The sequence below is a fragment of the Oryza sativa genome, chromosome 7 (assembly GCF_034140825.1).
Source record: "Oryza sativa Japonica Group chromosome 7, ASM3414082v1".
NCBI classification, from domain to species: domain Eukaryota; kingdom Viridiplantae; phylum Streptophyta; class Magnoliopsida; order Poales; family Poaceae; genus Oryza; species Oryza sativa.
Genome location: NC_089041.1, coordinates 1,541,243 through 1,556,819, shown reverse-complemented (window position 1 = coordinate 1,556,819; position 15,577 = coordinate 1,541,243). Strand labels below are relative to the sequence as shown.

The window sequence follows — 15,577 nt, the reverse complement described above, 5'->3', positions numbered from 1 at the left end:
TCTAGTATATATCCATATGAGGGGCTACCGTGTGGCATTTTTTCAGATTATTACTGTCCAAATCTACTTGTCTTTAATGCTTTCTTCCAAATCTACCGGTGGTTATTGGCAAAGATCATCACGAGAGGCTAGCTGGAAATACAGCAAGAGGTAGGGTTTTGCATGTAAGAGAAGTTGATGAACAGAGAGAGAGAGAGAGAGACAGTGGGAGCAGTGAGAGAGGTACAGCCAATGGCGATCGAGGGAGAGACAAGGGTGGGACCCACCACAGGGACTGGTGGGCCCCACCCCCTGTCAACTCTAACGTCCCTTCTGTCTCCTCTCTTAACTCAGTCCAGTCAGTCACTCCACTGCAACACTTTCTCTCTCTACTTTCTTTACGCCTTTTTCACCCCTCACTCTCTCTCTTCTCTTCTCTCTTCCTGTTAATACTGCTAGGATCTTGATTTGTTACTGTACACTAAAGGAGAAAAGAGGGCGCTGTACAAATTCTTTCTGAATCCGAATCGTGTTCGTGTGGTTTGGTTTTTCGATTTGATCTCATCAGCACTACACCGGCCAGGCCATTTTCTACCTTTCGATCTGTTTTGTGTGTTTGTGGATCGAGGTTACAATAATTTAGCACTACCTATAGGTTGGAACAATCTTCTACTATACCGCCACCTGTCAAAATATAACTGGATGTGTATGCATATATATTTACATCCTAGTAAGTACTGTGATGTAATATTCCATTGGATGGCCAGGCTTTACAAAATTGTTGCTGATCGAATACACCCTCTTGAGCTTTTTTTTTTTGCAAGAACCGATAAGGGTAGGTGGATTTTAAAAATTAAATTTTTGTTTGATTGTTTAATATGACTGGTTATCAAGCATAAGAAGGAAATGACAAAAACCATATATACCTTGTGGTTTTCGTCAGTTTTATGAACCCTAGCTGCAAGCTTTTTAATAATCATGCAGTGTAGTTGAGACTTTGAGTTCTAAATGGCTACTTCATCATTCTTGGTGAGCATGTTTCTCAAACTGCATTTTATGTACAAGTTTTTTGTAATCAAATAAATCCAATTTCATATTTATAATAATTAATATTCGATTAATTTTTTAAGGTCTAATATTCGATTAATCATTAGGGAATTCACTAATAGCTTGTCTTATTCTAGCCAGCACCGAAACGAACTTGTTGGTAGTAATTTATTTGACAGGAATCATATATATTTTCTCACTTTTATTAGGGAAACCGACTGTTCCTCACAATATTCCTAGTACAGAATTAAAGCATCCAGAGGATCCCCGAGGTGTATCCATCGGAAATTAACTGAAAATCATAATATCTTTAGTACTCTTTCGGTCTTTCCCATATAAAATTCAGCTAAGTTGCCTCGACATGATCAGCTTATGTTACAATCCCCATTAAATGTTTTGCTCCGTAGATTGTGAAATTTGCTGTCAGTAATGAAAACGAAAGGTGGACATATTTCCCGTCCGACGGCCGGAGAACGTGTACGAACACGTTCAGTACTTATTTAGATGGCTAATAATCGTGCACATCTGGCGAAATGAGAATAGCTCAATTGATTATGTTCTTACGATGAAACCAGCCGACCCAAGTTCAGGTTTAAACTTGACATGGGTGTTTGTATTTACGGCTATTTATTATTTCATTGATAGGCGATCGTACCAATCGACAACGCGACGCATAGTGATTTCATCAATATCAACATATTTTGGCAGTCTTTCATATGTGTTCATAGGGGTAGCATGTATACTTGTGTGCATTCGGATAAATATACACATGTCATGAACACCTGCGTTTTTTTTTACCGTGTTTCTCAAAAATGAGAAAATAACTCTGAAAGTTTGCATCCAGTCTTAAAAAAAAAAAACTCTGCGTGCATGAAGAAATGTACTACTATGAGTTTTTTTTAGCCAGAAGACCAAATCTGGGCCCAGCCCATAAACTCCCATACAATTTACACGGGCCCAAATTACATGGGCCGAGAGCACAGCGATTCGGCCCAAAAGCTGACGGATTGGGCCCATAAAAGTTCTCCTCCTCCCCGTCTCCGCCTCCACCCGCGAGCGGAGCAGCAGAAGCAGAGCAGAGCGGCGCGCGCGCGAAGAAGCCACCGCCACCGCCATGGCCGCCGCCGCCGCCGCCGCCGACGCCCCCTTCCTCGGCCCCGACTCCCCCGTCCACGGCACCTCCCAGACGGCCTACGTCTCGCCGCTCGCGCTTCTCAAGATCCTCGTCCACGGTACACGCGCGACGCGCGTCGAACACCTTGTGTTTCTTTGGGGTTCGGTGCTCATGTGCGGCGCGACGTGCAGCGGCGCGGGACTCGCCCGTGGCGGCGATGGGGGTGATACTGGGCGAAGAGGTGGACGGCTTCTCGGTGCGCGTCGTCGACGCCTTCCCGCTGCCGCGCTGCGCCGGCGGCGGGGCCTTCACCCAGGCCATCGACCCCCGCTACATCGAGGGCATGCTCGCCATGCTCAACAAAACCGACAGGTAACGAGCGCGCGCTGATCTGTTCTTCTTCTTGTGTTCTTGGTCGAGTCGTGGTTTCTTCTTGCCTTGCTTACCAACCTCCGTGCTCTTGCCTCACCATGTTCACCGCTTCTTGTTTCGGTGGTGAGATTCTTGATCTGAGTTGTTGAAATGTTCTAACCGTAATATTCAGAATCGTCGTTTGCATTTTAATTTCATTAAAGAACGGGGAATCAACTGGTGAAATGCATCGTATGTAGCAATGCCGTCCAATTTCTTCAGGATTTGTTAGTAAAATCGTGGACTCATGCGTCAGGGTAATGTTTAGCCATCAGGTGTTCGACCAATTGACCAAGAGACTACATGGCACGATTCTTGGGGATGCACTTTCTGTATGCCCTGATTTAATCTTTTGTTTTGGGGCACAGTTCTGCAAGAATTCAGAGCTTGAGTTCTGTACCATGAACCCATCTGTTTTTCGCTTCTTGTTTGGATGGAGAGATTCTTGATCTGAGGTGTTGAAATGTTAATCCCCAGAATCGTTTTCTGCATTTTAATTTCAATAATGAACTGAGAACCAACAGATGAAATGTATCATATGTAGCAATGCAGTTCAATGTCTTCAAGATTTGTCAATAAAATTGTGCAATCAGGAGTCAGGGTGATGTAATGCCATATAGGCGTTCGATCAATTGACCAGGACACTAGTTGACACAATTCTTGGGGCTGATCTTTCTGTATGCCTTGACTTAATGTTTTGTTTGTATCTGCAAGAATTCATAACTTCAGTTCTGTAGCCAGGGAACCTTCAGCATCTGTTTACTTGATGCGTCTGCTGTTTGTTATTAAGTCTGTCTGTTTCAATTATCTGTCCTCTTATTTTCTGCACATTACGGATTTGATTGTTTACCCTCAGTTTATTTTTATGTCCACTAATATGGTAAATTCCTGGTGTGATGTATTGTGTGACTGAGAGCTTGTGGTGGATGGAAAGTAGTTAGCATGATATTTTCGGTAAAGTGTAATATTAGTTTCAGTACATTATGTTCAGTACAGATGGTCAGATGCAAGCTAACCTGTTCACTTGGTGAAAATGCACAACCAGTTAGTTCTGCCAAGGGGCTGTACCTTTCATGGATCAGTTTCCACATCAGTTTGATGTGGTAATGCTATCCTAGCAAACAAAATGCACTGAAGCACATTATGATTTACAGGCTCGAAGGTGTTGTGGGGTGGTACCGCTCAAACCCTGGCTTCTATGGCCGTCCCTCCAATCATGATTCTGTTTTTCACAAGGTATGTTGCTATGTTCATTGTGTCACATTATTGTCAATATGTAAACCGTGCCTCTGCTAAAGTTTTGAACCATTGACGCCTGTCTGGTAAAAGCAATTCTGTAAAGCCATCGACTACTTAAATCTCAATCTGCAGGCCTTTGAACAGCTGAACCCCAGAGCAATACTTGTTGCTGTGGACCCTGTCAAGAGTGCGACGGGGAATTTTACGATGAATGCATTTCGATCAGTGACCTCTTATCATGAAACTTCATCCAATGTTGGAGCACTGAATCGAGAGTACTACAGCGTAGCGGAAGATGAGAAACCGTTCTTCGAGTTGGACGTAAATTAACAACCCAAGCATCCTTGATCTTAATGCTCAAGAGTCAAGTCATGTGCCGTCCATCTTACCTTCTCCATCTTTCTCATTTTCAGATATTTGCACAAGGATTGGCCTCAGTGTTCTACTCGATTCTGATAAGCCATCGGAAGAATGACCTTGAGATAAATATTTTGAAAAGCATGGACAAGATGGGAAGCAAAGGTTCGTCTAGTGAGGATTGCAGGAGTCTGTGTCAGTTTCCTGTTATGAGTGAATCTGAGAAGAAGAATGTTGAAGTAAGCAAGGATGCAAGCACATGAGCTTTGTTTAGTTTTTGGAAAGATAATCTCAACGTCTGCTTTGTTCTTGTGTTGACATTTGCTTATTGGGCAGGAAATGCTGATTGATCTACTCACCAAGTACCAGAACGAGGAGGAAATGCAAGAGAGTGATGCACCTGAGAATCCGCCTGACGCAGAAAATCATCTTGAAGAGCTTAAAAACCTGATGAGTGCATGCATACTTCAGATTTTTGGAATGATGTTGGCTTGGTCTTCCTTCTGAATAATCAAGGCATCCATACCATAGCTCCTTCTGATTGCTTGGTCGCTTTAACAGAAAGTTTACAGAAGTACAGTGAAAACTGACACAGAATTAGGCATTGTTCTACTGGTTTACACCTGAGTTCTACCATGTACATAGGAATTCCCTGCTGTTCTCAGTTCTGATATGGTACAGTCTTAGCAATGCATATGCTTCGTGTTTGTGATAGACAAAAACACTCTTATACTGTTCCATACATTCGCTTCCGGAAGAAGACTTGTTGTAATTGTTGCAAATTGCAGTTCTACTCTGAAATTTTGTCATGCATATGTGATGGTTTTACATATGACTGCCTTTTGTGATGTGAAATTTTGCCATTTCATTCAGGAGTACGTTGTCCCATGTACTGAAGTGTACTCTGCTTTACGTTTAGCTTCTCTCTCCACCGAGTATATGGACAATGTCTGAATGAAATCAATGAAGAATAAATGTACACAATTTATCTGAAAATATTTTTGTGCTTCTAACAGTAGTTCCATCAATTATTTAGTTTCAGTATTACCATCTCTGCATATACAATCAATGCACCTTCATTTTATATTAATCGCTGCAAACAAAGCATGCTGGTGAACGTGCAAATTGAACACTTGTGCGTTGTTAATTAATCAGGTCAAATATTTTTAATTTTGTCTATGATGGCACGCAATTTTTAATCACGTACGGGAGACGTGCAAAAATGGCGAATGATGATCTGAAAATAAATTTGAAATCCTAATTGTATGTCAAGTTGTATCAAAGTCATACTAATTGATCTGGCTCTTATCATCTACTACAAGTCTTATCATGCGAGAAGCTACTTTAGTACATTGACAATAGTTTTAAAATCTGGAATTATCAATACAACATCTAGTACATGTATATATTCCTCCAAGAATATGTTTAATTTGAACCACTAGATCAAAATACGATATACTTTATTCCTGATGATGGTATCTTACTTACACAGATGTTCATACAACCTGCAGGTGGTTTTTGTCGGTAACCAGTGAATTGAAGTAAATTTTCTCGAGTGGGAAATTAATTAACACAAGCCCATGACAAATTCAGAGTTAACGTAACAAAGGAAAGCAAATCTCAGAATTAAACGCAAACCGCCATATGCTTGAACATCTCATTAGGGATTCTTTTAGTAGGGGGATTCGCCGGGGATGTTGCCCGGCGGCCAGTAGTTGCAGGCGACGACGACGCCGGTGTTGTCGCCGGTTTCGCAGACGACGGTGGCGCAGCCGATGTCCGTCGAGTTGTACCACACCACCTGCGTGTAGTGGCCGCACGACTCCCCCGCCGGCGCCGTGCAGGTGTTGGTGTCGTGGTGGTACCAGTCACCATCAAGTGTTGGTGACACCCACGACGCCACGGCGTCGGCCGCCGTCGAGCTTTGATCGGAGTTGAAATACAGGTTCTCCCCGTAGTCCTCGGTAGACGAAGGCTGCAGATGGCAGCCACCGGCGTACAGATCCGCCGCGTATTCCTCCGCGAACGCCGCCACAGTGTCGTTCCAGACCACCGCCGGCACTTCCACGTTGCCCCTGGCCACGTTGTGCGGGTTCAGGTAGTCCTCCGGCGTCGCCACCGCAAGTGACGCAGCCACTAACAGTAACAGGCAGAGAGGGGCTAGCCTGCTGCTTGATGATAACCACGCCATATTAATTTGCAGCACTTGAACAGACCAAACCTTAGCTAGTCCAATATATATGGAGAGAGAGAGATGTATTATTCGATATCTGCCCACAGGTATATTTATACTACTGTACTGGTACTGGCTCGACGACTTCTGCATATGTACTGTATACTTTCATATACTTGTTCTCTCCGTTTCAAAATATAACTAGAGTCGCAAAATATATACTGTAATATAACATAAGCATTTCTAGACGTTAGTATCATTTATGTACGTACGGAAAGCGTATGATACTCCCTCCGTCTCAAAACAAATTTGTCTTAAGGAAGAATATATTCGTCTTTTCATATTACATACTAATCTATCTAATATACTTCCATCATAAAAAAATATATAAGATGCAACCACCAATGCAAACACCGAGAAAAAAATTATTACCACCTTTTTGTTTGGAGCATTCTAATAAATACAAATGCATGCACCCAATGAGAGTGAAGAATTTTATTTTTAAAAAAATGAATTTAAGGGATAGAGATGTGCTAGTTAATTGGATGCATCGATGGTGTGTGCACACATTGTATTATGTAACATCATAGTTACGCCTTATATTTTGGGACGGAAGGGAGTCTAAAACTTTAGATTTGTAATGGAAGAAAATTGACGAACGAAATTAAATATTACCACTGTTTGATTTTTTTTAACGGGGGCAATATAATCCAATTCTGTCCCGAATCCCGATTAAATTCCAAAAGTTTACTTGATGGGGTCAACACATCTTTCTCTCTCTGCCCGCACACACTACTCTTCATTTCTTTTGCTAGCTAGCTAGCTATAGATTGATCGATCTGGCTCAATAAAATTTATCAAACTGCCCGTCCAATGCAATGTGCTCGATCGGTCGAGTCTGGTTTCGAGATGCCATGTCTTCTTCTTAATTAATTAATTAGTTCTACACGTATTGCATGCACATGGCCAACGAATTATATCGATCCCTTTGCAGTTAACTCATCAGCCGGGTCAAGATGCATGGTAGCGTCAGTCCAATCAATCGAGCTGGATATGTACTAGTTAATATCTACGGGGGATAACGAGCTAGTTCGGCTCCATCACTCATTTGAGCTCGTTATCTTAGGACGTGTTTGCTTGGCTGCACCAGGGGATGTCTTGCAAACGACGTGTTTGGTTGCCTGCATCGGCGTGTGAGTCAGGAATCATCAGTGCAAAAGTGACCTCCAAGCCAGGCTAAGAGAAAACGTGGAAATCGGCCGTGGTTCCTTAGCTAGGCCTGGCTCATGCTAACGTGGGGTTGAGCATGTGCGAACATGGGATGGGCGGGCATAGGAGATGCATAGGGGTCAACATATCCTAGTTACCATCTCTGTTGCTGCTTGAGCCGTCGTGTCCACCACCTCTTCTTCAGCAACTCCAGCCGACGCCTATATGAGTTTATCGCCACCATATCTTGTTCCTCTTCTCCTATAGATGTTGTTGGCATCATCTCTCTCGTCGACCACAGACTCCCTCCTCAAACTAGATCCGTAGTAAGGGGGCGAGCTCCGAGCGGCAAGGTTGTACATGAGCGACGACGGTTACGAGATACCAATGCCCGCAATTTCTATAGGAATAAAAAACACATAAAGTTTCTAAATCGTCATTTGGTCGACACATAAGATACACATGAATTCAGAATCATGGGAAGAATAAAACACGAGGTAGAACCTCATGTTTATTTTTTTTCTAAAGTCTCTATAATTGTCCATTCCATAGGACTTTAAAAGAAATTATAGGACTTAATCCTTTATTTCAATAACCTTGGAATTCACCAATTTTCCTATGCTTTTCGTACAAATTAAAAAGGCCTTAACACACATATTTCTCTGAACTGTCAATGGTAGTTCGTTGTGGATTCATATATATTGTGTGATTTTTTATGCCTGGATCATTAAGATGCGATTACCTGGGTCTTAATTATCACCTCTCTTAACATGACAAGCTATTTTAAGTATAATGACCATAGCTTATACTCATTTGGAATTGTACAATATCCATTCTGAAGTAGTTTTTTTTTTTCTGCAGTAGCTTCATGATCGGCATATAAAATGACTTGATACATGTATCAAGCTAGAGGATACCGACACTGCGACACATATGAGGATTGAGGCTTTTCTTGCTATCCCAACCCTTGACGTGAGTCTAAACTTTAGCATGGCTGACGGCTTTATTCCCACCGGCACAAGTACAAACATATATATACGTATGCACATGCTTATACGTACGTACATGCACGTATATAATTAACCATGCGAACTGTGTGTAAATTGTAAAAATAAAAACAAGGACTACATACTACACGTACATAGTCCTCCTGCAGCTGGCCGGATCAGCGTATATAGAATTAATTTCCTCCGATTCATACTATAAGATTTTCTAGCATTGCTCTATATGCGCCTAGATTCATTAATATCTATATGAATGTGGGCAATACTAGAAAGTCTTATAAGCTGAAATAGATGTAGTATAAATTAGCCGTATATATACGTACGATGAGCTCAGTAGTAATACTAATCAATTAGTAGGGCGGTTTGCCGTTGTAGTTGCCCGGCGGCGAGTAGTTGCAGGTGATGAAGACGCCGTGGCTGTTGTCGCAGACGACGCGGGCGCAGCCGATCGCCGTCGAGTTGCTCCACACCACCTGCGTGTAGTGCCCGCACGAGCTCCCCGCCGGCGCCGAGCAGCTGTTGCTGTCGTGGTCGTACCACTGCTTCTCCGCCACCCACGACGACACCGCGCTCGCCGCCGTCCAGTCCCCGCCGGCGGAGCCCCAGAAGATGTTCTCGCCGTACTTCCCGCCGGAGTCCGAGTGCTCCAGCGCGCAGTCGCCCTGCCGCTGCGCCGCGTAGCTCTCCGCGTACGCCGCCACCGTGTCGTCCCAGCTCACCGGCCCCACCCCGACGTCGGACCTCGCCGCGTTGTGCGGGTTACGAAGTCCTGCGCCGAGTTCTGCGCCATGGCCGCTGCAACCATTATTGCAGCTACGACGAACACGCAGCAGGCTACAGCCCTGCAGCTTGGTGATGACGACCCTGCCATTGATATGATGTTAAGTAATTAAGCTTTAACACACCAGTTAATTAAGCAAATAGATTGTTATGTATGTATAACAATTAAAGCTTATTGGCTGGTGTGGGAGTGAGCTATGTATGGTCATATATGCCGGGTATTTATAGTGCTAGCTCGATGACTTGTGTGCATGCATTAATGTACATATGTTCTCTGGTCAAATTAATTTATCCCGAAGAGAGCTCTTAGGCCACACATAATAAAAGTTTTGTTCTTATTAAATGGAGTAAATTTCACAAAACTATAAGTACTTTGATCAAATTACGATATATTATAAAACTAAAGATTTAACACTAAATTTATCACAAAATTACATGTTTAAGATGAAATGTTTTATAGATTTACTAACAAAGTTATCGCAAACTACATGGTTAATATAAATTTAATCACAAAACTTTGTTATCCATAATTCAACATAGCATTAGTGCGAAGGATTTAAAACCCAAAATAAATAGATTTATGATAATTTTATTATTAAATCTGTAGTTTTGTGATAATTAGCTTAAAATCTATAGTTTTAAGATAAATTTATTGTTAAATTTATAGTTTTGTGATACATCACCTTAAATTTGTAGGTTATGATAATTCGATCAGAGTGTATATAGTTTTTTTGAAATTTACGTACTCTATTAAATATGGTGTCATATATGTTTTTTATAATTAGTGTGATAATAAATTAATAAAGTGAGAAATTAAATGGGTTTCATCTAGATGAAACTATGTGTGCTTTGTTTCTAATATACTTTGTCTATTACATATATTGCTTTTGAAACAATAAGAATAAAACAATGTATTATACGGACTATTCCATTTATCAATTAAATGCCTTGTTGTTTATTTGACAGATCGAAACGCACAAAATGACATCTTCCATTGGAATTTACTTTATGAAAAAAAAAATTCCACGCACGCGATAAGTAGGGCAGTTAATTGGAAAAGGGACGTGCATTCATGCCCTTTGGAAATTTTGAGGTTTAATTTAATTAGTTCATATATACTAGTTTACATAGCCCCGCGTACACGCATACATACAGAAGTTGAAGATTAATTAGCTACCACCTCTGCCTTAAAATAAGTTTATTTTTTATCCAATTCACACATATAAATAAAAAACAAAAAGACTATAAATACCCTACTTTATCAAATCCCAATGAAACTATATTTCACTTTATCTACTCAATACAAATATTTTCTTATTCGATGAAATGATTACTAGATCTAAAAATAAATTTATTTTGGGACTAATGGAAAAAAATAAAAATAAACTTAATATGGGACGGAGAAATTAGTTATGGACCGGCTGTGTCGTGTTTAACTGGTTAAGTATGTGTCATAGTCATAGTTAGCACAAACGAACAGCAAAACTGCAGCTGCCGCTATTGCCTCCATTCAAAGTCGTTGATCAATCGATCTTGATGCATAGAAATTTAATGAGAAAAGACCCAGATACAACGACTCAAGTGACCTACGTACCTGGTCTGCTTATACTAAATTTATCTTCTTTTTAAGAATGTACGTAGGAGTATTTATATATAGGCAAAGAGCAAAAAAAATTGTGTAACAACTGCAGCTAATGGATATAATTTCACATGTATTTGGGAATCTACATTAATTTCCCAGCTAATGGATATAATTTTGAAAAAAAAAACTCCAAGTATAAATGGACAGTTATTGGCCAAGTATACTAGCTCCAAGAGCAAAAGAATATAATATATAGCTGGTTAAACCGTATGTATAATCCTCAGTATATTAAGCAAAAGCACTGCAGGTGATGAATCTATAGTTTATATAAAGTTACAACTCACTAAAAGTCTAAAGCTAACCATGTCACATCATCACCACTAGCAGTAATTACATATTTAACATCATGCAAGCATGTAATATCATATACATCTACAAATTATTTAATTCTATAAAGCAACATACAAGCATATCTAATCATCATCCCTCACATCATTTCTACAATATTTTAACAAATCTATCAATCACTTTTATAATATTTAACATATACTTATCAATATGTTTCACACTAAAGCGCGGATATTATTTGTCTGTTTTATAATAAGTATGATAAATCCTGACGTTTCATCATTTTTTTCTTTATGCTCCTTGCTCGACTGTAAAAAAAATTATTAAAAATTGCTTAGTAAGTTTCGCAGCTAGCAAATTAAAGCGCGAAAAATCAACAAGTATAAACTAATTGAAGGGTAACTAGCTAGAGCTAACTAATTAGCTTGCATTATTCATAGAGATGAGGCATGCAATCTTGTCTTGCGTACGTGTCGTGAATCTTTTGAGGTTTACAGTTGCCAACAGGAGCGGTCGTTTAATTTGATTTATTCCGGTCGAATGACGTGTGATATATGCAACGCCTGGTCGTGATGATAACTACTCCCTTGCTACTCATAAACGAAATCGTTTTGACAGTGACAGTCTCCAAGACACAACTTTGATTTTTTATTTCTATAAAAATATTTATTGAAAAGTGATATATGTATATTTTTATGAAAGTATTTTTCAAGACAAATCTATTTATATAATTTTTATATTTTCAAACTCAATAAGTTAAGAGTTATTCATGATTTATATTTCTAACATTTAATTTAAACATTGTCCTAAACGTTTTTTTTATGAGTACGGAGGGAATATGCACGTCGTTGACTCGTCGTGTCCTGACGATCGATCCATGTCATGCACAGAAATTTCCCAAATACGAGATTAGCTAGTCTCTCTTTGTAATTTTGTACGTGCTTTCGAGTTTCGACTTTCGAGTAGCTTATATTTACCACGTGGTCCAAAGCAATGTGAGAGGAAAGAACCAGATGGGCCGGAAATGGAGAAGGATAGCAGGCCAACTGGACTGGAAAGAATCGGGCCGCAATGGATTTAGAAGGGGAAGAGAGAAGGGGACGACCTGGGCCGGCCAGTGTTGGTCTGAAAAAGGAAAAAGTAGACCGAAGGTCTCTAAACTTGTCATCTAGTTACAAAACATCCTCAAACAGCAAAATCAGATATTCGGTATCCCTTAACTAATCAAAACCGATCACAATGGGTCATTCGGTGGTTTTGACCCCAGTTTTATCCGACGTGTGGCGGCTTAAGTCAGCATGGGACCCACATGGGCTCCACATGTCAGGATACCACGTCATATCTCTCCCCCCTTTTCTCTCCCTGAGGTCAGGGATCCCCAACACACCGTAGGTTTTAGGATGACAGACGTTCATCCAGGACACCTGACACTGCCCCCCCATGAGCCGAGTTCGTACCCGTCCACAAGAAGGTGCGCCGTTTCTTGTCAATGGCCTTAATAACCCAGACTGGAAGACCGATCACCATAGATACATGGACCGGAATGGAGGAGAGAACCGACTCGACCAGCACAAAACGGCCAGCCAGAGTGGTAAGTCGTCCCTTCCAAGGCAGGAGTCAATGGGAGACTTTATTCACAAGCGGTTACAAGGCCACCTTCGGCAACTTGCGAACGGACAGCGGAATGCCGAGGTAGGTACAAGGGAAATCAAAAACTGAGCAGGGAAAGCAGGACTGTACCAGCTCCAGGTCCTCAGCCGAGCAACGGATCGGAGTAATCGAGCATTTGGGGGAAGCCGGCGAGCTCCTCCCAAGGCCAAATCTGCCGTCGCCGGCGAGCTCCACCGTGTGGAAAGGGAGGAGAAGGGGTGGCTACGGTCGTCGGCGAGGAGCTCGAAGGCGGGGGCCCAGAGGAGGTGGTGGCTCGGCAGCTATCGCCCTCGCCCAGCTCCTCCCCCCGGTGGCAGACCGTTGCCGTTCTGCTCCATTGGCCACCGCGCGCTCGCCCGCCTGCCGCCACCGCCGCTCTGCTCCACCGGCCGCCGCGCGCTCGCACGCCGCCTCTGCTAGCCGCCGCTCAGCCCCGCTCGCCGCCGCGCATTGCTACTCCCCCGCGGCAAAGAGAAGAAAAAAATAAGAGAAAAGAAAAAGAAAGGGCAAAGACGGGATGCTCCGCATCGCCGCCGCCGCAGCGTCGCTGGACCTCCTTTCCCGCCACGCCCTGTCGGTCTCTTGCCCACTCGTCGGCTGGCCTGCGAGAGAGAGAGAGAGAGGAGGAAGAGAGAGAAGAGGGGAAAAAGTGAGATGATGTGGCATCCTGACATGTGGGGCTCACGTTGGTCCCACGCTGACTCAGACGCCACGTCGGATAAAACCGGGATCAAAATCTACTGAAGGACCTATTGACTGGTTTTGATTAGTTAAGGGACGCCAGATATCTGGTTTTGTGGTTTGAGGATGTTTTTATAACTCAATGACAAGTTGCGGGACTTTCGGTGTACCTTTTCCTCTGAAAAAAGGTAGGGAGGAAGGGAGCGAACAATTGGGCCGGGGACAGGGAAAAGGGATGAAGTTTGTCCCAACATGAATAGCTTCCTCTGGTAATTTTCCAGGAGAGGATTTTGAGATGAAAATGAATATTTTGAATCCTTTTTTGAATTCAAATTAACTCGTAGTTTCTAGGAGTTTAATGGAAATACATTTGGCTGGGATTATTTTAATTGAGATTATTTCTTGAATTTCGCGATGATTTAAAGAATTAGACACTAGAATGGGGCAAAAGTGGAGGATTTCAAAGGAGTTTTAGATCTAAATTTTTTATAATTGAACTCATCAATTTCTAGGGGTCCAAGAATAGATATCCTGGTAAGGGAATACTTGTGTTCGAGTGGGAATGAAGGGGTACTAGTTATATCTATAGGTGGATAACTAGCTAGTTTGGCTCCAACACTCGTTTGGGCTCGTTATTTTAGGACATGTTTGCTTGGCTACACTTCTCCCATTCCACGTGCAACCAGCGACATTTTTGGTTGCCTGCATCAGCGGGTGAGTCAGGATTCATTAGTGCAAAAGCGACCTTCAAGCCAGGCTGAGAGGAAACACGGAAGTCGGCTGTAGAATGCCCGGGGGGTGGGGGGAGGGATGACCATGTGCGAGCATAGGATGGTGTAACGTCCCGTCTCTCCCCCAGGCCAGGCCCACTTACACCTGGCTTTATAGGCCATAGACTGCCCTCACAGACCAACACAAGTCTTTTCTATACACTTTGTCCTCACTCGTGTGCACCCGGGAAGAATTTCCCGATTGCTCCAGGCCAAGCACGCTTAACACTAGAATTCTTTGGACATCAGCTTCCGGAAAAGAAGTTGCAACTTGTTGATATGAGTATTCTATTAATCCTATTAAACCCTAGGCCGGGATGTCACACGAGTAACGCCGCGCTTTTCGCGAGACGTTAAAAACTAATTCGGCAAAATCCTATATGCCAAAATTTCGTTCTTGAGTGAGAGTCTAAGTCGTGCCGTGGATCTCAATTCAAATCCCGTTGTTCTCTCTCATCAAAATCAAAATCCTCCACCTCAAGATTTCCAATTCTGATTCAATTATTCCAAACGTCAATCGCCTCCTTTTGAATCCTCGCCAAATACTTATTCCCGTTTCCAAAAATACCAATTCTCATTTTTAATCCCTTCGTCGACTCCTCCCCCTCATCCAAATTCCTCTTCCAATTCAAGTCTCCAAATCAAATCCCGAAATTCAAATCCTCTCTTGAAATCCTTGCCAAATACCTGTTCCCGATTCCCATTTGAGTTCCTTTCTTAACACCACCTTGTGTCCCTAAGACCAAGAAACAATTCGAAATCCAAATCCAAAACCCAAATTCGAATCCACTCCAAATTAGTCTTCTCTGTAAAAGTCTATTTTGCCTCCTCCGTGTTTTTGGATGGGCCGGATCCACTCCCCAGCCCATCTCTCTCCTTTGCCATCTCCCTCACGTGCGCTGCACGAGCCATCGCCGAGAGAAGGATCTCTCTCTCTCTCTCTCTCTCTCTCTCTCTCGTTTTCTCGCTCCCTCTGTTTCTCTCTCGCGCCGACACCGCTTCCCGCCGTCGCCGCCCAAAACCTCCACCGCCTTCGCCCATTCCCGCGCGCGCCTCGCGAGGTGGCCGACCGGCCGATCGCCGCCGCCATCAGCCCTTGCGCCGCCGACGCCACGCGCTGCCGCCGTGCCCCCGCTCCATGCCAAACCGACCGCCGCCGTCATCGTCGACGTCATCCAAGGCCCCCGCCACTCCACGCCACACACGTCCAAGAGTGGGAGAAGCAGCTGCTCT

The 15,577-nt window shown here is 42.8% G+C and overlaps 2 protein-coding genes and 1 pseudogene across 2 annotated transcripts; 1 reads left to right on the top strand and 2 right to left on the bottom strand.

The window, feature by feature from the left end:
• Positions 1-2,078: 2,078 nt before the first annotated feature.
• Positions 2,079-4,934, top strand: LOC107276442 (26S proteasome non-ATPase regulatory subunit 14 homolog). The gene is made up of 6 exons (XM_026026875.2): positions 2,079-2,258; positions 2,332-2,512; positions 3,706-3,787; positions 3,923-4,111; positions 4,204-4,386; positions 4,484-4,934. The coding sequence occupies exons 1-6, from the start codon at positions 2,141-2,143 to the stop codon at positions 4,652-4,654; spliced, it is 924 nt and encodes a 307-aa protein (XP_025882660.1). The 5' UTR covers positions 2,079-2,140; the 3' UTR covers positions 4,655-4,934.
• A 780-nt stretch (positions 4,935-5,714) lies between these two features.
• On the bottom strand, positions 5,715-8,311 carry LOC107281807 (pathogenesis-related protein PRMS). The gene has a single exon (XM_015792497.3). The coding sequence runs from the start codon at positions 6,471-6,473 to the stop codon at positions 5,820-5,822; it is 654 nt and encodes a 217-aa protein (XP_015647983.1). The 5' UTR covers positions 6,474-8,311; the 3' UTR covers positions 5,715-5,819.
• A 191-nt stretch (positions 8,312-8,502) lies between these two features.
• LOC107281808 (pathogenesis-related protein 1-like) lies at positions 8,503-9,483 on the bottom strand (annotated as a pseudogene).
• Positions 9,484-15,577: the final 6,094 nt, after the last annotated feature.

Bases quoted from the DNA above. Each gene is read 5' to 3' on its own strand.
- LOC107276442 (XM_026026875.2), top strand. From the start codon at position 2,141: ATGGCCGCCGCCGCCGCCGCCGCCGACGCCCCCTTCCTCGGCCCCGAC. The intron at 2,259-2,331 runs GTACACGCGCGA...CGCGACGTGCAG, and splicing joins TCTCAAGATCCTCGTCCACG to CGGCGCGGGACTCGCCCGTG. The intron at 3,788-3,922 runs GTATGTTGCTAT...CTCAATCTGCAG, and splicing joins ATGATTCTGTTTTTCACAAG to GCCTTTGAACAGCTGAACCC.
- LOC107281807 (XM_015792497.3), bottom strand. From the start codon at position 6,473: ATGCAGAAGTCGTCGAGCCAGTACCAGTACAGTAGTATAAATATACCT.